General features: G+C 48.6%; 1 protein-coding gene across 1 annotated transcript in view; it reads left to right on the top strand.

Annotated features, from left to right (window-relative positions):
- NSF (N-ethylmaleimide sensitive factor, vesicle fusing ATPase) overlaps window positions 1-27,991 on the top strand; it is a 696,320-nt gene that overhangs the window by 552,817 nt on the left and 115,512 nt on the right. Inside the window, exon 16 of the mRNA XM_086923839.1 lies at window positions 18,264-18,330. Within this exon, the coding sequence (XP_086779965.1) occupies window positions 18,264-18,330 (67 nt within the window). The remainder of the gene's footprint in view (window positions 1-18,263; window positions 18,331-27,991) is intronic.

The raw sequence follows: 27,991 nt of genomic DNA, 5'->3' as shown, positions 1-27,991 counted from the left end.
CAGCACAACGATACCGAGTGTCACGAGGGGACACTGGGGAGCGACCTTTGGCTCTATTTTCCTAAATTGGTTGTGGAATTTTTCTTGTGTTGTGTTTTTACTATATTACTGTTTGAAATGTTGCGCAAATATTTCACACATTGCCCCTAAGTTAGGTCTGACTGCTCTGTGCCAAGATACCAAATGGTTAAACCCAAGTTAGTTTCTGGATTTCTTGTGACCTCCCCCTGACCAGGGTTGTGGTTCCTGCTTGAGTAGGGTTTCACCCCCACAGCCTGAATCTCAATTTCTTACAATCTATTTCTGGTTTTTTTGCCTTATTTAAAAAAAAAATTTTTTCAATTCAATGATTTATTTTATGCGGGAAACCCATGAACAATCTACACAAATCTCCACTTGCTGGATTAAAAATGGGTTAATTTTCAGAACTGTATAGCTGTCCGATTTCACTCATTGGGTTCACACCTGTTTCCACCACAAACTATAAGTAGGTGAAAACAACAAAAAATCTGAAAAATAAAATGCTATTTAAAAAAAGTAACTTTTTTTTTTACAATTCCTCTTGTTCCTTATTATAACACAACAACCTTTTGCTGATGCAATTTTTAGGAAGAAAAAACGCTTGGACAGCACTTTTTTATAATTTTTCCCAAAAACGATGTTTGCAATTTATGATAGAAACTTCTAACTGCAGATTTCTCACCTTCAAATATTCTCCAGTTGTCAGACTGGATCTGTGAGCAGTACCTCTACCCGCCAGTAGGTAGCGTTGTTTTGGCTCGGCGGCATCCGTGTTAGAAGTGACATCGCTGCGCCTATTGAGGCGTCACCCCTGCACGCTGACATCAATTCCATTCCTTCTGCATCAACAGCATGGATCTGGAGAGCTGTCTTAGTCACTTTTTGACCAACTTTTTTCGACTTTTGTCGAACACTTTTTTCTTTTTTTTTTTTTAGCTTTTCTCCCAGTGTGCTAGGGACATGTCCATTGCTAAGCCTTCAGGGTTCAAACCTTGTGGGGATTGTCACAGACAGATGTCTATGTCCAATCCCTGCTTGGTCTGTCTCTGGTGCCATGGGTTGGAGCATGACCACAAGGCCTGCACTGAGTGCAAGTCCATACAGATAAAGGCCGTTCGCTAGCTTGCAATGAAGCCTGTGGTGGCGAGCAGAATAAGGCGCTATGTTGTTCATGCAGAAGGTCTTGGGGCCGTTCCAGGAGCCATTTCCACAGACAGTTTTCTTCCTACTCCAAAAGCGCCATGTCAAAGTCAGGTAAGTCGAAGATACACAAGAAGAAGTTGAAGCTCTCTTCGACTTCACCCACTCAACCTTGTGCTTCTAGACTTGCTTCCACACTTCACTTGTGGAGCCAGCATCAGGGTCTGTTCTGTGCTATCTTAGCACCAGAGCGATGTCCGTGTAACTCAATGGGTTTGACCACAACATGCACACTATCTTTGGGCCACCAATTCACTCTGGCGCGCCTTTGGACACCATGGAGCCTAGATGTGCCCCTGATGGGCTACCGTTCGTGGGTTTGCCCTTCCCACCTGCCAGGCCCTTGGGATCCTCTCCTGGATCCATAATGACACCCCCTAGCTCCATTCTATCTAGCGTCACTGGCACCACTTGACGATGAGCCCATTGTCATCCCCGGCACCGATCCGGTTCTGCCCCGTAGCCGCTCGACGCCATCCAGGCCCTATCATCACATGGACTTTCCTCCCATTGACAGGCCGTACCACCCTCGGGTGGAGGAGATGAGAAGGAGGTGTATGGATCCTTGGAGGAGAACCCTGAAAAGGAGAATTGGTACGAGGAGCTGGGTTATGCCAATTGCTTGGACACCTCCCCAGACTCTGGCATGCTTTCTCCTCCTGATCAGGCTTCAGAGGACGGCTCATCCTTCACTACTGTGATGCACAGGGCGGTGAATGTCCTTAACCTCCTGCTGCTTGAGGTCGAGTTCAAAACTAATGTTTTGACAGTCAATCAACACAGCTTCACCGATGTCCTCCTGAGGTCTGGATGAAACCTTGCACAAGGGCTCCTGTGCACCGAATGATTGCTGGTCTGTATTGACTCGCTTTAGAAGTCCAAGCCTTCCCCTCTCAACACCCCTCTTGAGAGAGCCAGTTGGTGCAGGTCTCCATTGCAAGGTCAACTGTAGCACATTCCCTAACACTCCATTGGCTACGGAATCCAAGAGGCTGAACACCTTTGGGAAGTATATACTCTCTTCAACCAGTCTTGCCTTGCAGTTGGTGAACAATGCATGCCTCTTGGGCCGATACGCCCATGTGTTGTGGGACTTGGTTATTCTGCTGCTTCCCGTGCTGGGAGAGGATGGCTGTGCCATCCTCAACCAATCCTTGGTGGATGGCAGGGATGCAGCAAAGTTTGCCAACCGGTGCGGAATCAAAATCATGATTTCGCTGGCTAGAACCATGGCTTCTATGGTGGCACTGCCTTGGCACGCTTGGTCACAGTCCACTGGGTTCTCGGGGGATGTCCAGTCATCACTGATTGACATGCCCTTTGATGGCTCCTGTTTATTTTGCGAGCAAGCCAATGCGGTGCTCAAACGCTTTCGTCTGAGCAGTGTCTCTGCTAGATCCCTTGTCCTTTCCCTTTTGTTCAGGTTGCAGCAGCAGTCCTTGCATCCCTACCGCAGCCGCGAAAGGGTCCACTTTAGGCTGCTGTAGTATCAGCCCTACCCTGTGCAACAGTCTGTCCAGCTCTTTCAAAGACGGGGTTGCAGATCTCAAAAAGGATGCGGGAGCAAGACTCTGCATGCTGCCCTGTCCCAACCTCTATCCCCCAACCCGTCCACTGCAGCTTTAAAACCCCTGTAGAGTACCCTCTATCCAGCACACCCATCCAGTTTGCGGCAGGATCAGGCACCACCTTCCCCAATGGATGCCCATTTTATCAGACAAGTGGTTGCTTCAGATCGTGCTGAAGGGTTACAACTTACCATTTGTGGACAAACCCCAGCCATTGCCACCATCTCATGTATGGCTGACTAAGGACCATTTCACCTTACTTTGTCATGAAGTGCAGGCTATTTGGCCTAAGGAGCCATTAAGAGGGTGCTGGAGACAGAAGTAGGGTGTGGTTGTTATTCCCGCTACTTTCTGGTGCCGAAAAAAGATGGAGATGCTCTATCTTAGAACTACAACTTCTCAATGCCTTTCTGTAAAAGAGAAATCCAAGAATGCTCATGCTAGCTCAGTTCCTGTCTGCTCTGGATCATAGAGATTGGATGGTAGCCTGGGATCTGCATGATGTGTATTTTCATATCCCCATCCTGCCGGCCCACAGGCGTTATGTGCAGTTCACGTGGGCTACAAACATTTTCAGTTTGCTGTGCTCCCTTTTAGCCTCACCAGCGCCTCTCGGGTGTTCACCAAGGTAATCTCATCTCTTGGGATTAGAGGTACCCGACTTCTCCTATCTCTGCGACTGGCTGTTTAAAGGCGGGCTCGCCCCAGGCTGTCGTCTCCCACCTCCTGGCTATGGCGAACCTCCTGCATTCTCTGTGGCTCACTATCAATGTGCCGAAATCACACCTGACTCCCTCTCAAACGCTCCCTTTCATCGGAGCTGTTCTGGACACAATGCAGTTTCGGGTCTATCCTACCGAACGGTTGTCCAGGGTATTCGGGCTATGATACCGATGTTTCAGCCTCTATCCTGGATTTCGGTGAGACTGACCCTGAGGATGCTGGGCCTCATGGCTTCATGCATCCTGCTTGTGACACATGTCCGAGGGGCTATGCAGTGAAACGAGAAGTTCCAGTGGGGGCAGCATGGGGAATCTCTCAGACATGGTCCAGATCTCAGAGGGAACTGCAAAGGACCTGCAGTGATGGCTTATAAATCACGATGTGGTCAGTGGCAGACCCCTCTACCTTCCCCAAACAAATCTGACAGTAGTGAAAGATGCATCACTCCTGCGATAAGGTGGCCATATAGAGGAGGTGGAGATCAGAGGAGTCTGGTCTCCGGCTGGAATCCAGAATCCACATCAACCTTTTGGAGCTACGAGACATCCGATTGACATTGAAAGCCTTTCTACCCTCCATCACGGCAAGAAAGGCTACACTTGCTGTACATCACTGCTGCGTGGTACTGCAAAAAGCAGGGTGGGGTGGGGTCGTGAACCCTTTGCCAAGTGGCCCTGCACCTCTGGAGATGGCTGGACCAGCAAGGCATATCCCTGGTGGTTCAACATCTTGCAGGTTTTCTGAACCCCAGAGTGGACGAACTCAGATGAAGGTGACTTGCAGATCACAAATGGCATCTCCATCCAGAGATTGTGCAAGGTCTCTTTCAGCAGTGGGTCAAGCATTGGTTAGATCTGTTGGCCCCAGATGAGAACACGCATTGTCAGCAGTTCTGCGCACTGGAGTTTTCAAGGTGACCTCTCGCTCCGAGATGCTTTTAGTCTCGATTGAAACTCAGACCTCCTCACGGACTGCTGGTCCTGGATATCTGCCAGACAGCAACATGGGCCTCATTGCAAACGTTTGCAAAACATTACTGTGTGTACAGTCAGGTCCAAAGAGATGGGCATTTTGCCAGTTCGGTCTTGCATGTCTTTCTTGTGTGAAATTGGTCCACAGACCCACCTCCAGGGAGGTATTGCTTTGATGTCTATTCTCTGATAAGGAATGTGCGGCTAGAAGTCTCTGTCAGATGAAGAAGTTACTTACCTTCTGTAATGCCTTATCTGTTAGAGACTCTAGCCACAGGTTCCTTACCAACCCTCCTATCCTCCCTGCTCTGCAATCTGATTACTAGGGACAAACTGTTTCCCTTTCAGGGCCCTAGTTTTCCAATACAGTAGTCAGTGTACTTTGAGGCTCTGCGTTTCTGGCGTGGAAAGTCGCGAAAAGTAACTGACATCACTATGCCTGTGTGGCATCTACATAGGCACCGTTAACGTCACTTCCAGCACCAATGACGCCACCTATCGGCGCTCAGGGGTACTGCTCACGATAACGTTACGTCCCCAGTCTGACACCTGGAAGAATTCGCAGGTAAGGAATCGACCACGAGATAGTCTCTACCAGCTAAGGCATTACCAAATGTATGCAAATGTATGCAATTTGTTCTTCGACCTGCAGATGCCTCACTGTAAAATATTCCCCAGGCACCAGACAGGATCCGCAAACTTTTCTTACCAGAAGTGGTACAGCAGAGATTCATATAACCACCCCCACCTGTGGGCTGACATGACTTCCTTTTTTTCCTTACCTTCCAACACTGATCTGGAATCTCCCTCCCAATTTTGTAGGCCTTCCAACGTGTAAAAACAAATTTCAGTGTGTTAGGGAAAAATGCTCCCATCTTATACTATAGATTTCATACCATGCAACAACTGCAGAAAACATGTTGGTCACGGGCCCCTTGAAGGTGTGTGGTGTGTGACTCTGGTGCTAGGGCTTTGACCATGTCTCACAGTGGTGAGGTAAGTTTGCACCCCAAAATCTATCTGCGATTGGGTGGCGAAGCTGTATGTCGCTGTACACAATAAGATGTGACCTTTTGCGCAAGTCCTGCTCCAAGTAGCAGGTACTGAGTTGGTCCTGCTCCATCCATGAGTTAAAGCTCAAACATAAAAAAGAGAAGTCGGACTCAACCCTGTCCCAACAATATGAACCTACAGAGCAGGTGTGAGGGCGCCATGATGTGAGTCGTTCACCTTCGAAGTCTCTGGACACAGAACCAATTCCTCAGCTGTTCCCGGTGTGCCCGGAGTTTCCCGGGTCATTGGCAATGCTGCGGTAGATTGAAGGCTTCAAGATGGCCATGCTGCAGATTGTTGATGCGCTCCCAGTTTCCTCTGACATGCCTTTGGACCCCCCCAAAAGCAGGGGCTACCAGTCGGGTTACTGCCAGCATATCAGTCCTGTGTTACGTCGGGCCCTCTGGGACCCATTTCAGGCCATGTACTGATACTAGTACAGACTTGTACTCCGGCTCTAAAACCTGTCTTGGTCCTTTTCACGTTGACACCAGTACCTATGCCACTGGTGCCAGAAGTGGATCCGGTTCTGATACAAATGTCAGACACCAAACCAGCTTCAGATTTATCTTGATCACTGTCGCACTACAAGGTTACAAAAACTCAGCCGGTCGTCATGCACCCTGAGTCCTCTCCGGTGCCTTTACCAGGGCATGCACACCATCAGAGGCGTCATTATGTTTTTGCCTATGATTCAAAACAAGTGACATCCCAAGATGTAGACGATGATGGTGGTGAAGGCTTTCTCCCTCCTCACTACACAGCTGCCTTCATGCAAGAGCAAAATAAACCTCCTGGCAGAAATTGTGCTGCCTGGGCCAGCTACTGCCGAGCCCTTGCTCTATTTTAAGGAGGTTTTCAATGATACCATGATGGCTATTTGTTCAAAGCCCTGTTCCTGCCCACCAGTAATAAGGCAGGTGGCCGGGCATCTTTCTAGCTCCTGGCGATACTGAATTTCTTAAAAACCTTCTCCAGAGAGCTTTGCTTTTCAGACCACAACCAGTAAAGTGAATCGCTATTTATTCCCCACAACTCTTCCTGATAGGAAGTCCAAGAGGATTGAGGCTTTTGGCGAGTGCATGTTTTCCTCCGCCAATCTTGCATTGTGGTTGGGTAATGCGGTTTGCTTACTGGGTTGTTATACACATGCCCTGTAGCACATGACCAATGAGATCTTGCCAGCAGTTCTGGAAAACATTAGGCCCTCTTTGGCTCAAACAATTCAAGAAGGACAAGACGCAGTCAAATGTGTTATCTTCAGTGGTCTAGATACTACTGATGGCCTGGGGAGGGCATTTGGCACCCGTGCTGTTCTTGAATACCATAAATCGATGTGCTCTATAGGATTTTTCAATGATGTACATTTCCCCTTTCATGGATATGCCCTTTGATGGGTCACACCTGTTTGGTGAGAAGGTAGACTCTGTGTTGGAGCACTTTCATGACATTAGAGCCACAATGTGCGGTTTAGGTTTGTTGATCCCTGTCAAACAGTTTCTACATCAATTCAAAAAGTTCAGAGGCTATTCAGGAGGGTTGGCCTGTAAACAGATAGTCTTCGCAACCAGTACAGCAGTCACCCTGGTCCTTCTGGCAGGTAGCTCGCGGGCCAGCAGGGGCATCAGTCTGCAGATTACTCTCCCCCTGCTGCAACAGCCACCAAACCCCTGCTGTAACAGCCACCAAACCACTATAGTTTTCCCTTGGTGACACTTGCCCATATGGCGGGAGGAGTCCAGATCAGTTATTTCCTTTCAAGGGGTGGTGATCCATCACATCTGACAGATGGGTCTTACAATGTGTTTAGCAATGCTATACTGTGGCTTTTCTTTTTACTCCTCCAAATATTTCTCAACTACTCTCATCAGAGCGAATTTCAGAAGAGCGACTCTTCATTCTGCTGCAAGAGGTGTTACTCTCTAAGGGTGATATTGAGAGGGTACCCGACTTGAAAAGAGGAGAGGGTTGCTATTTCCTTGTGTTGAAGGAGGACGGAGGCCTCAGGCTTATTTTGGACCCTTAGCATCTAAATGCCTGCCTGCGGAAGGATAAATTCAAAATGTTTACACTTGCCCAGATCCTATTTGCCCTGGACTGGATGGTACCCTTGGACCTACAGCACATGCATTTTCATATACCTCCCCTGCAGTCCCACATGCGTTACTTGCGGTTCACGGTAAGCCAGGAACATGTTAAATTTTCTTTGCTCCCCTTGAGCCTTACCAATGTTCACGACAATGATGGCAGTGGTTGATGGCCATCTTTGGAGGCAGGAGATACCAGTTTTCCCCTACTCGACGACTGTCTGTTGAAGGTGAACTCACCACAGTCCATTATAGACGACTTCCAGGCGACAACAATTCTCCTGACATTGTTGAGGTTCACTATCATTGAGCCAAGCGCCCCTGACTCCTTTGCAAGACTTCTGTTCATTGGAACTATCCTAAACACAGTGCAGTTCAGGGCCTTCACTCTGCTTCGAAGAGTCCAGGCCAGTTGGACTGTGTTCTTGATGCCTCAGCCTCATTCCTGGGTCTATGTGAGAGCAGGTCTGAGGCTTCTTGGTTCCTTAGTGTCCTGCATCCTTTTAATCAGCTGCTCCAGGTTGCCCATGTGGGCTTTGCGTGACCTCTGAAGTTCCAATGGGCCCAACATCAAGGATTTATGACAGATGTAATACAGATTTCGAAGGTGCTTGCTCACAGACGTCCATGTGGCTGCTCAATGAAATTGGCCCAGCAGCAGGCTCTTCTCCCTTTCCTTATGATGGTGACGCTTCCCTGTTTGGGGGAGGGGGGGCATCTGGAGGAAGTGGGGATTAGGGGTTTCTAGTCTTTGCCAAAAAACTGCCTCCACATTAATCTGTTGGAGTTGCAAGCCAATCATCTGGCTCTGAAGGCCTTCCTGCTGTTTATCTCGGAGAGGATGATGCAGGTTCTCATGGACAACACCACCGCCATGTCATATTGCAATACGCAGGACAGATTTGGCTCCTGGATGCTGTTCCATTGGGCTATGTGTCTGGAGTTGGTTTGAGTGCCAGTAGATTATTCTGATCGGGATCCACCTGATATGGTTCCTGAATGCCACAGCAGATTAAAGCAGCAATGACAGACAGTGGCAGTGTCTGTCTAAACCTGCATTGGCAGTATCACACGAGGCTCGTAAACAAAAACGCTATCTGCTTTCACCCAAATCTGACTCTTTCGCCGCATTAAGCTGTTTTTAAATGTGAAGGCTGATTTCTGGCACTAATTTGCGGGGGGCTGTGTGGAAAGATAGTTACTTGCAGCAGGCTTGTTTGCTCTTTAAGTCCTTCAGTGTTAGTCTCTCCACGCCCTGGTCCATCGCGGCGACCTTGTGCCGATTGTACGGAGGGCTGGGAAGAGGGGCAGAGCATTTCCGGGTTCCCAGGGCAGAGCGGCAGTTAGCGCTCTAGTGGGAAGGGGAGGATATTTACTTAAGGGGCTGGCCACAGTGAACGCAAAGCAGCACCGACAGACAGTGGCAGGGTCTGTCTAAAGCTGCATTGGCGGTATCACACGAAGCTCGCAATCAAAAACACTATCTGCTTTCACCCAAATCTGACTCTTTCACCGTATTAAGCTGTTTTTAAATGTGAAGACTTTTAATTTGCACTGATTTCTGGCACTAATTTGCGGGGGGGCTGTGTGGGAAGATAGTTACTTACAGCGAGCTTGTCTGCTCTTTAAGTCCTTCAGTGTTAGTCTCTCCACACCCTGGATGTCGTGGCAATCTTGTGCCGATTGTACGGAGGGCTGGGAAGAGGGGCAGAGCACTTCCGGGTTCCCAGGGCAGAGCGGCAGTTAGCGCTCTAGTGGGAAGGGGAGGATATTTACTTAAAGCACATGCCACAGCGAACGTGCAGCGGACTTGCGCAGTGGGCGCGCCAAAGGCAAGCCCGTCTGCGCCCGACCGGGGCCAGGGGCCAGAACCCTTGCCGGTTCTGAGCCAGGTGTGCGCTATAGCTTTCAGCAGCTATATGCGATCAGCCACATGCTGGGAGAGGAGTGCAGGCACAGTTTAAAGGCAGACAGTAACAGCAAGAAGTGCAATCACTGCTCCTTTACGTTTAGCCCACAGTTAGAGCTCAGGGAGACTGGTCAGAGATTGAGTCTCTCCATGATCAACTGTCGATCTATGAGGAAGCACAGACTGGATATCTATGACCATCTGTTTGATGGACAGATAGATGTCCTGTTCCTCACAGAAACGTGGCTAAACGAGGACGCAGCCCCTGACATCCTGGAGGCCCTCCCCAATGGTTATGGCATCGCGAGGGTGGACAGATCCATTGGCAGAGGAGGTGGGATTGCAATAATCTATAGGCATTCTATACAGTGTACTCTTGAGCCCACTAACATCACGGATAACGAAGCAGGGTTCTTCACCATAACTGTATCTAATAACTACATCACAAAGGGCCTTCTGGTGTATAGACCCCCAGGATCTTCCACACGGTTTGAGCCCAGCCTGATTGAGTGTCTGGTCCATCCAGCAATGCGGTATGAGAAACTGCTGCTATTAGGAGACCTGAACTTGCATTTTGATGATGCTGCCGAGTCTGGGGCACAAGGGATCTGCCAAGAATTGGCAGCATTACTTATGACACTTAAATCAGACCTCCCCACTCACCTACTGGGCCACTTACTCAACCCAATCTTTGCTAACTGGGATGCGCTTGATATTGAGCCGCCGCAGCCGGTCCCCTGGTCGGATCATTTTGTGATCCCTTTTAAGGTGCGGTTGCCGGCTTTAAAGGCACAAAAGATAGTGGAACACAGGACAAAACACAGGAGATGGGCGAGCTTCTCACAGGAGAACTTTAACAAAGCGCTATTACAGGGTGGACCCCCGGGCGGGCGGGAGATTGACTCGGCCTGTGAGGCCTTAGATAGACGCATCACGGAGGCACTTGACATTTGTGCACCCTGGGCTGCTAAGGTGTCCAGAAGGCAAGCAAAATCAGCCCCTTGGTTTGGAGATGAGCTCAGAATGGCAAAAGCTGCCTGTAAACGCCTGGAACGACGATGGAGAAGGGATTTCTCGGTTCCTCATTAGGAAATCGAGAGCCTCCTACTATAAGGAGAGAATCGAGAGTGCTGACAACTCGGTAAAAGAGATGTTTACCGTTCACAAAGAGATCTCTTGCCTGGTCAATATTGCTGCACCAATTATAGGTTCAGTGGAATCCTGTAACCGGGTAGCAGAGTTCTTTATTGAAACGGTTGAGAAGATATATTCCACCTTCCCGGTCTCAGCAAGGGTGGGGCACGCTTAGGTTGCGACCCCATGTAACATAAAAGGAGGAGAAGGTCTGGACACCTTCATCATCCCTGACACCGAGATCTTAATAAACATAGCGAGCAGCATCAAGTCTGGTTCCCCCAGAGATCCTGCTAGGCCCGGGGTGCTGAGAAGGAGTATGGAGTGCCTTGAACCTTCTACTAGGCATCTGTTACATCTCTCCTTTAGTTCAGGCATTGTGCCAAAGAAATGGAAGGAGGCTGTGGTCTTACCGCTGAAAAAGAAGCCTAATGTTAGCATAGACCAGCTAGACAATCTACGTCCTATCTCCCTACTTCCATACTTTTCAGAAATTGCTGAGAAGTTAGTAAACAGCCAGGTAACGGCTCATATCAACAAACATAGCCTTCTCCACCCCACCCAGTCTGGTTTCTGAGCATTGTGTTCCACCGAATCGGCCCTCCACTGAGACTATTCAGAGGTACATTGATGAGGGACAGATGGCGGCCTTAATTTTATTAGATCTGAGTGCCGCCTTCGACACTGTGGCCCATCACACGTTGCTACAATGTCTCAGAAAGGGAGGAGTGCACGGTAAAGCTCTGTAATGGATGGAATCTTTCCTGCGGGACCCTCGAGAACCCTCGAGAAAACCTAGCGCCTTGAACAGACGACAGAAAATATGACAGCCCTCAAGAACGCCACCCACAAACACCACCACCTGATCCGCACCACCAAAAAGACACCGTTCAAAGAACGGCTGGACAAAACACACACAACAGCAAGGAACTCTTCAGCATCGTAAACGAGCTCTCCAAACCCAGCACCAACAGCAATAACATCACACCGTCGCAAGACCTCTGCAACTCCCTCGCCACGTTCTTTCACCGCAAGATTGCTGATATCCACGACAGCTTCGGCACCCAGACTCCGCACCCAGCCACCGAACCAATGGCGCCGACAACCACCCTCAGCGCTTGGACTCCCATCAGCACCGAAGACACCGCCCACACTATGAACACCATCCACTCTGGCTCTCCTTCCGACCCATGCCCTCACCACATCTTCAACAAAGCCGACACCATCATCGCTCCCAACCTACAGAACGTCATAAACTACTCCCTCAATTCCACCACCTTCCCAGAGAGCTGGAAACATGCAGAGATCAACGCCCTACTGAAGAAACCCACAGCCGACCCTAAAGACCTCAAAAACTTCCGCCGCATCTCTCTTCTTCCCTTCCCTGCAAAAGTTATCAAGAAGATAGTCAATAAACAGCTGACCGCATTCCTCGAGGCCAATGGATCCCTCGCCCCTTCCCAGTCCAGATTTCGAGCCAACCACAGCACCGAGACCGCCCTGATCGCAGCCACTGACAACATCAGGTCCCTACTTGACAACGGGGAAATTACCGCCCTCATCCTCCTAGACCTCTGAGCCACCTTTGATACAGTCTGCCATCGTACCCTAATAACCCGCCTCCACGACGCCGGGATCCAAGGTAAAGCCCTGGACTGGATCACATCGTTCCTCTCCGACAGAACCCATAGAGTCCGCCTCCCTCCCTTCCTCTCCACGGCAACCGAGACCATTTGTGGCGTACCCCATGGCTCATCGCTCAGCCCAACCCTCTTCAATATCTACATGAGCCCCCTCGCCACAATCGCACGCAAACACAACCTCAACATCATCTCATATGCCGGCGACACCCAGCTGATAATTTCCCTCACCAAAGACCCAGCCACCGCCAAACTCAACCTCCAGGAAGGAATGGAAAATGTCGCTGAATGGATGAACCTCAGCCGTCTGAAACTGAACTCAGACAAGACAGAGGTCCTCATCCTCAGACCATCCCCATCCGCTTGGGACGACTCCTGGTGGCCCACGGAACTGGGCACCGCACCGACACCCACTGACCACGCACACAACCTGGGATTCATCCTGGACTCGTCTCTCACGATGACCAAGCAAGTCAACGCCATCTCATCATCATGCGTCAACACCCTGCGCATGCTCCGTAAGATCTTCCGGTGGATCCCTACCGGAACTAGAAAGACGGTCACCCAGGCCCTTGTCACCAGCCGACTAGACTACGGAAACGCCCTATACGCAAGAACCACAATTAAACTTCAGAAAAGACTCCAACGCATACAGAACGCATCGGCACGACTCATCCTCGACATCCCCCGCCACAGCCACATATCAGCCCACCTGAGAGACCTGCACTGGCTCCCCGTCAACAAAAGGATCCCGTTCAGGCTCCTCACCCAGGCACACAAAGGGCTCCACGACATAGGTCCCGAATACCTCAACAACCGCCTCACGTTCTACACTCCAACATGTGAACTCCGATCCGCCATCCTCGCCCTCGCCACCGTCCCACGGATCCGCAGAACCACCGCTGGAGGAAGATCATTCTCCTACCTGGTGGCCAAGACGTGGTACTCCCTCCCCGCCCCCCTACGACTGACTCGGGACCACCTCACATTCAGGAAACACCTCAAGACCTGGCTCTTCGAGCAGTAGCGGCACTCCCCCCCCTCACCCCGTCCCCCAGCGCCTTGAGACCCCTACGGGTGAGTAGCGCGCTCTACAAATATATTGATTGATTGATTGACCGCGGTTTTCAGGTAGCACAGGAACCTTATCTTCAGGTTGAAACAGGGGGTGCCTCAGGGGTCCACACTCAGTCCGACGCTATTCAATCTTTGTCACCCCGGTGGCAGAGATTGCTGGTAAGTTTGGTGTCGAAGTCATGTCCTACGCCGATGACACGCAGCTGGTGGTGTCCCTAGCACAAGCTGATGATAAGGCAGCCATCAATTTCAACACATGCATGCAAGAACTAGCAGTATGGATGGCCAACAACTGCCTCAAATTGAACGAGAGCAAAACGGAAGTGCTGGTTGGTTAAGCACCTTCTGTCTGGACATCGGCTTGGTGGCCACAGACCCTGGGTCCAATCCCTGTGCCTAGTGAACAGGTCAAGAACCTAGGGCTGTGGCCTGACCCCAAGCTCTCGTTTGAGCACCATACAAGGCGGGTGGCTGGTACATGTTTTGTAGTCTTGCGCGGACTCCGGAAGACATTGGACCTGCTGCCTACCACGGCCAGGAAAACCATGGTCCATGCTCTGGTAACCTCTAGGCTGGACTATGGAAATGTCCTTTACCTGGGTGCTAATGTCAACTGCATACAGAGGCTTCAACGCATCCAAAATGCAGCATCCGCATGGTTCTGATGCTACCCAAGAGAGCCTCCTCCAAGAAGGCCCTGGTCGCCCTGTATTGGCTCCCAATCAAGGAGCGAATCCTGTTCAAGGCTCTGTGTGTGAGCCATGGGATTCTACACAGGAAGGGGCCCACTTACCTACATAATCTTCTGACTCCGTATACCCTTTCCCGCCAACTTAGATCTAGCGGAATGGGGTAGGTCAAGATACCCACTATCAGGAGGGCAAGAATGGGCGGTCGCTCCTTCTGTTTCAGGGCGGCTCAACAATAGAACAAATTCCTAGGGTACCTTCGGTTGGAGGCCTCGGAGACAGTGTTCCGTAGGAATTTGAAAACCTTCCTATTCCCCACTGATAGTTAATGGGTGTCGGGGTCTGAATGAGGGGGGGGGGGGCGTTTGGTAATCTGCTTCTTTATTGTTGGTACCTCAGAGCAGGGACACACTACCCTAGTGTAACCAGGTGCTTTATAAACGTGTATATTATTATTATTATTATTAGCAGAGCAGGCAGCGTCTTTCAGATCATGAATGGCATCTAAGTAACACAAGGCATCTTCCAGCAGTGGCGACAATCCTGGCTAGACATTTCTGCAGCAGTTGTAAATTTGCAATATCTAAATATCTGCAGTAACACTTGTTAGGAGATGTGTTCCAGTTGGAATGGAGATCAGGACTCATGTATGCCTTCCCACTCCTCCCTCTCCTTCCCAAGTTCTGAATAAAACCAAGAAAGACCGGGATCAAGTCATTCGAGTGACTCCGGACTGGGCCAAGTAAGTGTGGTACCCAGAACTTCTGGGCAGGGCACCTGTCCTCTGATCAGACTATCACTTCTGGAGGGTCTTCTGTTGCAGCAACAGCACCTGCATGGAGATTCAGCCGTGGCAACTGACTGTATTTGATCTACCTTCTGAGTTGGGGTATGTCATTTGTAGTTGTCCTTCCACTAAAATCAATTTACGCCAGCCACTGGGAGAAATCTGTGGCCTGGTATGGTGCTCATCAAACTGGTCCTTTCCACACAAAGCTGTCTGGCATTCTCTTGTTTGTTTTGTCGTTGGCTAAGCAAGGCCCTGTAGTGCCCATTATCAATGGTTGTCTGCCGATTTGGCCTCTCTACTTTTAATGGGCCAATCATCCTTGTTTAAATCACCTGTTATTATGAGATTTGTTAAAGCTTTGACTTGCATGTTCCATCGCAAGCCTTTTGTGAAGCCAAGTGAGACCATAACTTAGTCTTGCTGTTTTTCATGTGTGCGCCCTTCGAGCTGATGCATAGTTGCTTGTTACATCTCTGAATTTGAAGACTGTTTTCCTTGGTGTTGAATGCTTTCTTTTGACTCTCACCTTCTTTAAGTGAATAATTAAGTTGCGCATATTAAAAGGGGATCTTCTAAGAAATTGAAACCTTCTTCTCTGTGGTTCTCCCTTGACCTTAAAGAGACTACACACTACTGTAAGATGCTGGAAATGGGAAAAACAATATGAAATTTCAGCTAAAAAAATCTAAAAAGAGGCTCTAAAAAGCTTTCAGGAACTCATTTGGAAAGCTCAGGCTACTCATGTTTTCTCTGCAATTAATGCCCTCGGGGATTTTTTTTTGAATTGTCTACTAATATATCTCCTGTGGCATGTCAACAACAATCTACTTCAAATCACTTTGTGATAGTTTATCGAATTGTTTTCACAAGATTAAAAACATCTATGCTAATTTCACTGACTCCAATGCTTCACCAATCGAACCTTTTTCTCACTAGGAGACGGGCAGGTTGGCTGGCCCTAGCTTAACAGCTTTTAAGAGTTTCCTTGGAGGAATCTGGTCAGACAATCATGAATTACAGGTTAGGTTCAGATCTCAACCCCTTGCCGCCCGCCAGATTCTAAAATCAGTCCTGCCAGTCATAAATCCTGTCAGAAATAACTTTTTTAGTCAGTCTCTGGTTTGGAGGATTGTTCTATTAAGCTTCAAGAGAGCTCAGTTACTACTTCTTCAGAAGAACCAAATGCCGATCCCTTGATCCCAAGCAATTCTAGAATAATTTCTTACTTTCCAATTGTTTGAGACACGGTGTCCCAAAGAGGTCGGCCCTTAGTTCCCCTCCTTTTTAAAATATATATAGCTCTCAAGGGAAGGCAGTGGAACCTTGGTGCTTCAAAAATGTCATATGTCAATGGTTCTCAATTGATGCTCTCCTACCACCAGGTAGAAGAGGCGGTAGTGGGATGATTTCATGGATTTCTTAATGCAGTGGAAAAGTGGATGCAGAGGGGCTGCTTAAAATTACATTTAGATAATTCAAAAATACTAATCTTTTGCAACTCTCCCGACCCGCTTAAGTTGTATAGCTGGTGGACAAAAAACCTTGGAAAACCACCTTCCCTTTCTACCACTGTAAGGAATCTGGGAATTAAATTTGACCAAGAGCTTTCCTTCAAACCCCAGATACAAGTTATTACGGGCTCTTGTTTTGCCCTACGCATTTATTTTTTATTAATCTTAAAGTCCTCCCTGACCACACCTGCAAAACTATTGTTTACCTCAAGATTAGATTGTGTGAACACCCAATATTAAGGAGTTTCTGCTGGCCTCACCTGAAAGTTGAAGCCGAAGCCGAATGCAACCTCGAGGTTGATTCTCAACTTGCCTAGATGGCAGTCTATCTCCCCATTCCTGAAGCAACTTCACTGGCTCCCATTGGACAAAAGAAGTACATTTAAGGCTGTTATGATCAGCTGTAGTGCAGTCCTAATAAGGGTCCCTCCTACCTTAGAGCTAGCTTTATGGGATATACCCCTACTAGATCACTTCGATCTCTGAAAGTCCACTTCCGAAGACAACTTAAAAAAGGTTTTGAAAATGTTCCTTTTCCGTAGAGGCTGGCTATGGTCGCTCAGTACATTGCGGTGCCAGGCTGCTATGGTCAATCAGTTCATGGCAGTGCCAAGATGCTTCTATTGGAGATGCTATTGCACTCTACAGAAGGCAATCATTCATTCATTCCGTATTCTCTTTGCATGATTGAAATACAGGCACTTTAAGCGTACCCGCCATGCTGCACCTTTTTCCAGGACAAGTTGGTGCTGAGGACACAGCGATATTTTTGATGGACTTCATGACTCCCTTTCATGTTAGGCACTTCATCACTCTGCTCTGTCAGTTGAACCCCAAAAGGTGTTTTTACATTGAGCATTCCAAGGAACCCCTTGTCAGCTTTTTGTGGGGTTCTCTGGGGTGTTGAAAAGTAAGGATGTGCAGAAACAGACCCGGTCAATAAAGATAGTCCTCTGCATCAAGATCTGCTACGTACTGGCCAAGGAACATCCCCTGGAAAGATCTAAGAGTTTATTCCTCGAGGCCTAAGGCTGCTACCACCACGTTGGCTAGTGGCGTGCCTGTCCTTGATATCTGCCTGACTGTGAGCATGTGTGCATATGTTCATGAAGCGCTACTGCCTTAACAGCAAGATGGAGCGGGAAAGACGTTTTGCCCGTTCAGATCTGCAGGACTATTTGGTCTGAACCTTTACCTTGGGATGCACTGCTTTGGTATCTATTCCAAGGTGAGGAATCTGTAGTTAGAAGTATTCATCAGAAGAACATGTTACTTACCTTCAGTAATGCTCATTCTGGTGGATACTCTAACTGCAGACTCTTCACTGACCACCTACCTAAGCCTATTGTTAACGTCTAAAAAGGTTCCAAGTTAGTATTCAGCGCACTGCTAGCTGCAATTTTTCACTCTGCATTTGAGGGCGCAGAAGGCAAAACTAAGAAACTGAAGTCCATGTGCAGAGGTGGCGTTTACATGCTCTCTACACCATTACTTTTGGCCGGGCAATATGGGACCAATGCAAAGTTGCACAGGCCAAGAGCACTGATAAGAAATGTTTCTGGGTTCAATCTGGTGCCTGGGGAGTCTTCTACAGAGGAATCTGCAGTTAGTTAACAGAATCCACCAGAAAGAGCATTCCTGAAGGTAAATTGTTTGTTAACTTAGACTTTTTGATTAGTAGTGATACTGAGTATGAATTGTGAGAAGCTCGCAATACTGTGACAGTCTCAGTTATATACCCCCAGAGAGCATGGCACCAAACCGAGAGCTTAGTTACTTCAGAGGGCCCATAGATTATTCAGTTCACAATATGTATTGTACAGGTGTTGTTGGATCTCTCCCAGGCCTCTCTTAAAACAATTCATCATTTGCTGATTCTTCTTTTTCTAGATCTTTGAAGATGCATACAAATCCCAGCTCAGTTGTGTGGTGGTGGATGACATTGAACGGCTCTTAGGTGAGTGAATAACTTAACACAGTCTGAAGATACCCCTTACAGCTATGAAATCGGTTTCTGAAATCTCTGGTTCCTCACAATCTCAAGTACAAGAAAGGTTTGTCTTCGTTCCCCAAGTTCATGGGATGAGAGGCAATCTGGTTTTGCATATTGGTGGTCTTATAATGACCACCTTACTGATTTGCATGCAGGTCTTTTCTGGTTGTATTCAGGCCATGAAATTTGAAAATTAAGAGCTGTTAACCTAATTCATCATCATGAGATCGTCATAAATAATCATAAACACCGTAACATATACATAGATGTGCAGGATCCCAGAGTGCTGTGTATAAAGTGAATCAAAATGTTATGCCAACATTTTTATTTCATTAAGATTAACAGTCTGTTTTAGGCATCCTTTATGGTTGCATTTGAAAAAAGAGAAATACATTAAAACATATGAGCAGAAGACCTATTGTAAAATAATTGGTATATAAGACTTCAAGGCAAAGAGTCTTCATCAGAGTCTATTGATAGATTTCACTAACAGCCCTCAGTTAGTTTTCATGATGCTCTGTGGAGGAATGATCTTTGAACACTTGCACCTCTAGTATTTCATAGATTTTTCTTAACCTTTCCCGCCAATATTTTCATTTTATCTGCTTCCTCTATCATCATACTACCATTTTGACTAATGCCCCCTCCTCTGATGTGCTGAGCAAAGAAGACAGTGCTTGGAGTCTAGCATGTATTTATGAAAGTCCCACAATGGATGAGTGCTCAGTGTTTCAGAAAATATTCTCTATGAGGCTGAGGGAACAGGTTTGTATAGTATTTACAAGACAAGATCATTGTCCTGAGAAAATTATGTAAGGCTGCCAAGATGGGAGTGTTTCCTTGATTGGAAAAGGGTCACAGCTCAGCAAAAATGGAGAGTGCCAAGTGGAGATGGAGGATGAGCTACACCTACCTCGGAGCTTTATAGGCCACAATCTGATAGCCCTAGAAATCACTAGGGTTCACTCTAAGAGGCAGCACCATCACTGTGGATGTTCCATTCAACATCCAAGAGACACTATTTACTACCCATGACTTGGTTGCTGAGAACCTCAACATTATCTGTGTCCTGGTTGGCATTTAGTAAGCCAGAGGAGACACAAAAGTCACTGGTATCCTAGGTTAAAGGTTTAATGCAGTGCTCACAAGCTCCTGCACTAACCTTCCGCTAACCTTAAGGAAAAGACGGCCCTTGTGCATCTAACCTTATTGGACCCAGATGAGTTCAATATCTCCCCAATCCAGGCATTCAAAAAGTTGTCGTATAGAAGTGCATAGAGACAAACATAGTTTCCTTAGGTTATCACTGGAGTCTAAATCGCTCTGTGCCCCAAAAGTACAGGTTTGGACTCAAGTTGAGGGTGACATTCACTAACTTATCATCTGCCGAAAGATACGTACCAAACATCCTTTATCGTCCTCTACTGTGCCATCAGCTAATGACGCTGGAGAAAATGTGGGGCCCAGGCTTTAAGAATAGCAAGTGCTACAGGTTTATTGGACAAATAGATTTGATAATTGTGGTAATCCATTGATGCTATAGAAAAATGTAAGTCAGCATACAGAGAACTGACTTTTGGATTCTGTGAATGATGGCCTATTTGGGTCAACCCAGTTTACTAGTAAAGTTATTATTATTATTATTTAAAATTTTATATAGCGTGCAGTTACCCTCGGGCATCCCAGCGCTAAGTGGCTGATGGTAGACCATATAGGCCATAAATACTTTTATGATATTATTATTCTGGTAGTTCTTCTCAGGCCTTAATTAAGATGCCCTGCAAAAACTACTGGATTTTTCGGTCTCATTAGAGTATCCTCAGATAAGGTTCACACGATGAAGAGAAAGTCAGGCACACCCAAGAGAGTTGATAAAGAGAAAACGTTAGGTTTTGGCAGACCATAATAAAGTGGGAGCTCAGACTATTGCAGATTATGGCAGCTGCAACAATAAAAACGTTATGAACATTAGAAATACATGTACCAATCTAGAGGAAGACGTGGTTGTTCAGGCGCAGTAAAGTGAAGCAAGCACTTGTCCATGTGGTCACCTTTTTCCTCTGTGCTATGATTTGTTAGTAGACTGACTGGATAGTCTGGTGATATAGAGACTTTCCAATGGGCAGAGGGCTTCTATCTCTTACAATCCCTATCCTATCAGGCGAAGCTAAATATCTGAGGCACCAGTCTTTTATGATAGCTGTAGATTTTCTTGTAGGTCAGTTTGGTATTGCACTCTTGTATTTATATTCAAGATAGCATTTGGATGTGAAAGTTTAATGTATTCCTGTAGGAAGCTGGCTCTTTATATACTATACCAAAAAGAGGTATAGTGGGCAGAGAGTGCAGTGGATCTCCAGATGCTTTACAGAGTGTGCGCTAGCAGTTAGGCTTATTAGAGGGCAGTGTTAAGCATTTGTTGCCACACAGTGGCAATAAATGAGACACACACTCAATGAATAAATCTGAGACCAAGTTATAACAATAATACTTGGTTATATTTATTTTATAGAACCACAGAACTTCATTGTAGGTAAATAAGTTTTGCAATAGGAATACTTTTAAAATTAAAGTGGGCACTTAGTGCAATTTTCAGACTTTACAATGTTAACCTTCGAAGGAAGAAAGCATTCAGCATACGGATAGGTAACATTGACTTGCAACACTAGTCTTCTGGAGTTAAGATCAGTATTGGACATAGTTCAGTTAAGCACCAACAGTACACCCCCACCCAATGCAACTCAATGAAGAATGGGGCAATCAGACAGATGCTGCTTACAGGTAAGTAAGAGCGGCCTGGGGAGAAGTCTCCGGGGGTTGAAGCAAGCACTGGGCAGGGTCCAAAGCAGCACCAACACTACACCACCAGCGGCACCGGTGCAGCCGGGTGCAGGCTGCCAACAAAGCTTTGGATTCCCAATGCTAAGCAATGGAGACAGGGCAAATCAGAAAAGGGCTGCGGGCTCAGGCCAGGAGGCTGATAGAAGAAAAACAACAGCTGGAGAGGGAAGAAGTGAGGCTCTGTGCCGTAGAGACACTTTTGGTCCACTTCACCAAGGCCCAAGGCTGGCAGGTGCAGGGGTGTATTTTGATGTCGGACACAGTTTACCAGAGCAGGGTACAGTTGAGGGGGTCTCTGTGCAGAAGCTGCAGTGATGTCGAGGAGTCCAGGAGGGATCAACACACAACTCTGGCTCTGGAGCACTGGGGAACCTCACTGGGACCGGTGGGCCACTTGGACTCAGGCCAGAGGCGTTGGGTGCAGAGGTGGATTCGGGAGCAGTGTTTCGCACCTCTTCAGGTCACGGCTCCTTGCATGAAATTTGTTGCTGGTGAACAATTCCACTGTTCTTAGGAGATCTTGATCTTTGTCGAAGGCAGGGAGTCCTCCCATGGTTTTGGAGATCGCTGGGCTGCAAGACGAGTCGTCTTTTGGTGCAGGATCGTTGAGGGCTCGAGACATGCTGTTCGAGCTGGGGCCAAGTCAGACATTCTCTGCAGTCTTCTCTGCTGGTGCAACTCTGTGGTGTTTGGTTCTTCTTAGGTCATAAGAAACTGAAGTTCGGGGTATGGAGATGCCACATAAATACTAGATTTAGGGGCGTTACAAGGAAGTAGCAGGTAGTGGCCAATGAGCCCTTTACCCGGGGTGTCTTCACCCTCTATTATGCCCACTTCCTTTGGCCGTGGGACATAGCCCTAGCCCTGACTGGATAGGCACTGAAAAGTGTACTTCACCTCACCTCCAGACACCTGAAGGGTGGAGTTGGCAAAGGGGGCACACCTCCTACTTTTGCTGAGTGTTCCCTCCTGTTCTTGTGCCAAAGTGGGCGATGAAAGGATTGAGACATGCTCCTTCTAACAGGAGAGGCTGGGGTCACGGTACAAAGGCGGCAAGGCCTTTGAAAGCTTCCCGCCACAGATGGCTCTTCCTGACCAGGGGGAGGTGTGAACACCTCCACCCAGGTAAGGCATTGTGCTCAACTTCTGAGTGTGCAGGTACTCGTTCAATGAGGTCAGAAAACTATCTGGTGGTAGCAGGATGTCTTAGGCCACTCGGTGACCACACAAGGGTTAGTAGGTTTCAGGGGACCCCTCTAAGGGCTCCTCTGTGTGCCATTGTTAATACATTTGACACTGAGATCAGTACAGACTTATTATGATGAGATGTTTGGTACAAAACATCTGTGGTTACAAGGAAACCATCATGGGGCTAGAAAACTCATTATGAAAAATGTCCAGCCTGTGTACTCAGTATGGTTTCCCTGGGCACTTGTAATATCTAAGAATGGACTTAGATATTACAGGGACATATGTGCTCATGCTGTCATGCCCTCACATGAGGTATAGTGCACCCTACCTTAGGGCTGTAAGGCCTGCCGTTGAGGTGACTTACCTATGCCCCATGCAGTGTAGTCAGACATGGCAAACAGGGATGTGTACCATGTCCACTCTTCACTTTTCTCTGCACCAAGACATGCAGGCTGCAGTGGCAGTGTACATGTGCTTGGTGAGGGGTCCCTTAGCGTGGCTCAATTTGTGCTGCAGTCCTTAGGGTCACTCTTTAGCCGCAAAGGCCCTTGGTATCTGGGGTACCTTTTACTAGGGTCTTATATGTGAGCTAAAGTGGTGCCAATTATATAACCAATTGTATATTTTTTAGGGAAAGAACACTGGTACTGGAAACCTGGTTGGCAGGGACCCAGTACACCTTAGTCAAAGTTGCATAAAAAAACAGACAAAATGTGTGTGTGTGGGGGGGGGGGCTGAAACTAAAACCCAGTTTCCTACAATAACTCTCATAATTCTGCAAAGTAGTCAGCTGAGTGGTACAAATCACTATACAAATATAAAGTGTAGGCAATATATACAGTTCATGTTACCAGGAGGGAAACTCTCTTCAATGAATATATTGAAGTGAATAGGGACACACACTAGGAAAATGCAGTGTTCCTAATTCAAGAAGGTATCCTTGATGTTTGAAGTCTCATATTTGTGTTTCATTCTCAGAATAATGCCATTTTTATTTTAGAAAGTGTGATCATTCGCGAGGGAGTGATGTTGGATGTTTGAGTGACCTCATGCCAGGAAAAGTGAATGAGGTGAGAATGAACAAGACGATGAGCGTGAAGATGCAAATGTGAGGGAGGAGGGGTTATTTGTAGATAGGTTGAGAGTATGTTTTTTATATGCGTGTGAGGCTGGTGTGCAATATAGATCTGAAAGAAACGTGTTAGTTATAGATTCCTTACGTTAGAATTACCCCCAGGTGTCAGACTGGATCCGGAAGGTTTTTCGTCATTGGTATCTCTGCGCATCGGAAGGTGGCGTCGGTCGGTTCTGCGCTCGTCATGTTGCCTGGGTGATGTCACGGTAGCTACTTAGATGCCGCCCTGACGTCAGTTCTTTGTTTTTCCGCACCAGCCAGCGCAAATCTGGAGAGAGCGGTACCTCCAGTCACTTTATGACTGACTTTTTCTCTTTTTTGAGTCCATCGACTCCAGGTGCACGAGGGATGCCCGGTTTCAAGAAATGCAGTTCCTGTAACCAACTGATGTCGGTCACAGATCCACACCAAGTGTGCCTCTTTTGCCTGGAGCACGACCACGACCCCAAGTCGTGCTCCGACAGCCGGACAATGGCGCCGAAGGCTTTGCGGGAGTGGTCCCGAAAGCTGCTTTAGTGCCGGCAGTCGGCTCAGTGCCGTTCGAGGTCTCGGTTGCGAGGGAGGTCGAGGAGCCACCACTATTCGTCCGAGTCTTCGAAGTCTTCGCACTCGGGGTCGGGTGAGTCGAAGCATAAGAAGTTGAAGAAGCATCGTCGCTCTTCGACTTCTCCTGGTTGGTCAGCCGACCCGCTGAGGGATGCTGTGGTGCCCCACCCGCGGCTCCCTAAGAGCCCTAAGAGTCGACTCCGCGTTTCCCCTCCCTTCCCTTTGCGCGTTCTACAAGGTGATGCATGCCATCTTTGGGCGGCCCGAACACGCTTGTGCGCCTTCTGGCCCCTCTTGGATCCAGGCCTGGATCCGTATCGGAATCCGGTTGACCTGATTACACCTCCACCGGTGCTGCTTCCTCCGGCAGCATTACCGCATTTGATGACGCATAACCCCCCACACGCCTTCCCCCACCCCCCCCGCCGCATTGTCCCCGGCGCCGAGAGGGGAGTTTGTGCCCCCGTTCACCCCTGGGGTCCCTTTTCGGCCAGATTGGCACCCAGAGGATGAGGAGGAGGACTGGGAAGGGTCAGGTGACCCTCTGAATGACCAGTCGGACAGTGAACAGGACATTAGAGAGAGGAACTGGGGGATGCCAGTGGTCTGGACACCTCCCCTTACCATGGCATGTTGTCTCCTCCTAGCGTGGCTACGGAGGAGGGAGGTTTGTACGCAGTGGTGTTGCGTAGGGCAGCCGAGGCTCTAACCTCGAACTCCCTAGTGTGGCAGTCAGGACTAACCTCCTGACAGAGGTGCTTCAGCTGGCGGTGAGCTCCTCAGAGCCTCTGCTTCCGTTCAGTGATGCCCTTCCTTACTGACTACCTTTTGGGCACCTGGTCCAGGCCCAACACAGGGGCTCCCGTGGATAGGATGATTGCCCGACGCCACCGCCTGGCTCCGGGTGACCCCACTTTCCTTTACCAACACCCCACCCCTGAGAACTTGATGGTCCAAGCCTCTACTTGCAAAAGTGCATTCCCTACCACTCCACCAGAAAGGTAATCAAAGAAGCTGGATCAACTTGGAAATAAGATTTTCTCTTCCGCCAGCTAGGGACTGCGGTCGGTAAACACTGCATGTCTATTGGGCGGTTACTCCAACTCTCTGTGGGACTCGGTTGTGCAGGTGGTGCCTCAGTAACAGGAGGAGGCCCGGACAGTGCTCTTCCAGGCTATTGCCGCCGAGAGGGATGCGGCCAAATTTACCATCCGTTGTGGGCTGGATACTGCTGACTCTCTGGGTAGAATGATTTCTAAGTCGGTAGCTCTTCGACGCTATGCCTGGATGAGATCAACTGGCTTTTCTGGGGATGTCCAGAATACCCTCATGGACATGCCATTTGATGGCCGTCGCCATTTTGGCGACAAAGCGGACAATTCTTTAGAGCGTTTCAAGGACTCAAGAGCTACGGCCAAGTCCTTGGGCCTCTCCAGCCGCCCTGCGCAGTCCGCATTTTGCCCCTTTCGTGGCTAGGGCAGGGGTGCCACACTACGTACCGCCCAAAGCCACAAGATGCAGCAAGTTACCCAACCTTCGCGCGTCCGGGGACGTGGGAACAACCGTCGTGGGCAGCGGGCGGGCCAGTCCACCAACCGTCCTCTGCAGCAGCCTCCAAACCTTCCTGGTCCGACATTTCAGGCCCATCAAACGCCAGTGGGCAGCAGGATTCGCCAGCACCTCCACCACTGGCGCACCATCACATCGGACAGGTGGGTTTTGCAGATAGTCCGAAGGGGCTACTCCCTCCCCTTTGAGGCTACCCGTCCAGCCATGCCACTGCAATACCACCGCATGTCGGGGGACCATCTGGGCCTTCTCCAGCAGGAAGTTATGGCTCGCTTGGCAAAGGGAGCCATTGAGCGTGTTCCTGTCCCAGAAGTAGGTTGTGGTTGTTATTCCCACCACTTTCTGGTTCCCTAGAAGGACAAGGGCCTGCATTCTATCTTGGATCTCCGGAACGTCAACTGCTTCCTCCGGAAGGAGAAGTTCAGGATGTTGACGCTTGCTCAGGTCTTGTCTGCCCTCGACCCAGAAGACTGAATGGTAGCGCTGGACTTGCAGGACGCCTATATTCACATCCCTGTCTGGTAGCGCTGGACTTGCAGGACGCCTATATTCACATCCCTGTCCTGCCAGCCCACCGGCGTTACCTGAGGTTCATGGTAGGCCACGAGCATTTTCAGTTCACAGTGCTCCCCTTTGGCCTTACCAGCTCCCCTCAGGTGTTAACGAAAGTGATGGCGGTGGTTGCAGCTCATCTGCGCAGATCAGGGGTTTCAGTCTTCCCCTATCTCAACGACTGGTTGTTTAAGGCGGGCTCGCCCCAGGCAGTCATTTTCCACCTCCAGACTACAGCCGACCTCCTGCATTCGCTGGGGTTCTCCATCAATGTGCCGAAGTCACACCTGAGTCCCTCTTAGAAGCTCCTCTTGATCGGAGCGGTTCTGGACACAACGCTGTTTTGGGTCTTTCCTCCCGAACAGTCAGTCCGGGATATTCGGGCTATGATTCCGATCTTTCTGCCTCTATCCTGGGTTTTGGTCAGACTGACCCTGAGGTTGCTGGGCCTCATGGCCTCCTGCAGCCTACTGGTCGATCATGCCGGGTGGCATATGCAGGCTCTGCAGTGGAACCTGAAGTTCCAGTGGGGGCATTAGGGGAATCTGTTCAATTGCGTTCAGCTCTCGGAGGGCACTGCGCGACAACTGCATTGGTGGCTCATGAACCAGGATTGGATCAATGGCAGATCCCGCTCCCTTCCCCAACCAGAACACACAGTGGTGACGGACGCATCCCTTCTGGGATGGGGCGACCACAATAGGAGAGACCGAGATCAGAGGCCTCTGGTCTCCGGCTGAGTCCGGGCTCCATATCAACCTTCTGGAGCTCCCGGTGATCCGTCTTCCAATAAAGGCATTTCTTCCATCGTCCGGGGAAGAGTAGTGTTGGTGTTCACAGACAACACCACAGCCATGTGGTACTGCAACAAGCAGGGCAGGGTGGGGTCGTGAACTCTGTCAGGAGGCCCTCTGCCTCTGGACATGGCTGGAACATCAGGGCATATCTCTCAATTTAAAGGCCTCTGTATTGCCCACAAAGCAATCTACGGCCAAGCACCAGTGTATATAAAAGAACACCTGAAGAACTATGTTCCTGGCCGGACACTGCGATCGTCTTAGGCCTGCCGTCAAGTCCTTCCCCAATATATCACCAAATCCAAAGGGGGCAGAGCCTTTTCTGTCTTGCGCCCACAAATCTGGAACTATCTACCTGAGCACCTTCGTAGGGAACCTGGTCCTCCTCACATTTAGAAAACAACTTAAAATGCTCCTATTTAGGGAGACGTTAGTCACAGTGTAGTTTTTGCTGCCTTGTTTTACCAATTGCCATCAGTGATCCTGGTCACTCTCTCTAAAAGCGCTTAGAGGCCTGAAGGTGATTTTGCTCTATATAAAATACATTTAACATAACATAACACTAGATGTTCACTCTTTTCATTTTCTTTATTTCATTCAATCTTAATCTTGCCTGCATTTGAATGTCATCTTTACATTGCTGTCCCAAGGCCTTCACCTCACCTCCCAGTCTTCCAGTCATATAGTCCATTCCTCGCCTTTTGCTATCTCCTCTGATCATTGCTGTAATTACTACAAATCCAGTCCATCTTTCTATAATGCACCCCTGTTTTTGCTTCCCATCCTCCCACAGAGGCTCTACCTAAGAGCCTGACCCTAGGGCCAGCAGATTCTGTGGTGCAGCAGGGCTTTACCTTTAAGTAGGGTTTCCACTGTGCCAAAGCTATGAGAGAAGTGACCTGGCTGGTTAAGTACTAAGGGAATAAGGGTAGCTCCATTCATTTCATATTAAGCAACTGCACAGCCGCATTTCTTCTTGGAGTCTTAACAACCA

Source organism: Lissotriton vulgaris, chromosome 5 (genome assembly GCF_964263255.1).
Source record: "Lissotriton vulgaris chromosome 5, aLisVul1.2, whole genome shotgun sequence".
NCBI classification, from domain to species: Eukaryota; Metazoa; Chordata; class Amphibia; order Caudata; family Salamandridae; genus Lissotriton; species Lissotriton vulgaris.
Note: the sequence above shows the minus strand (reverse complement) of the source record. Positions and strands in the feature narration are given on the sequence as shown.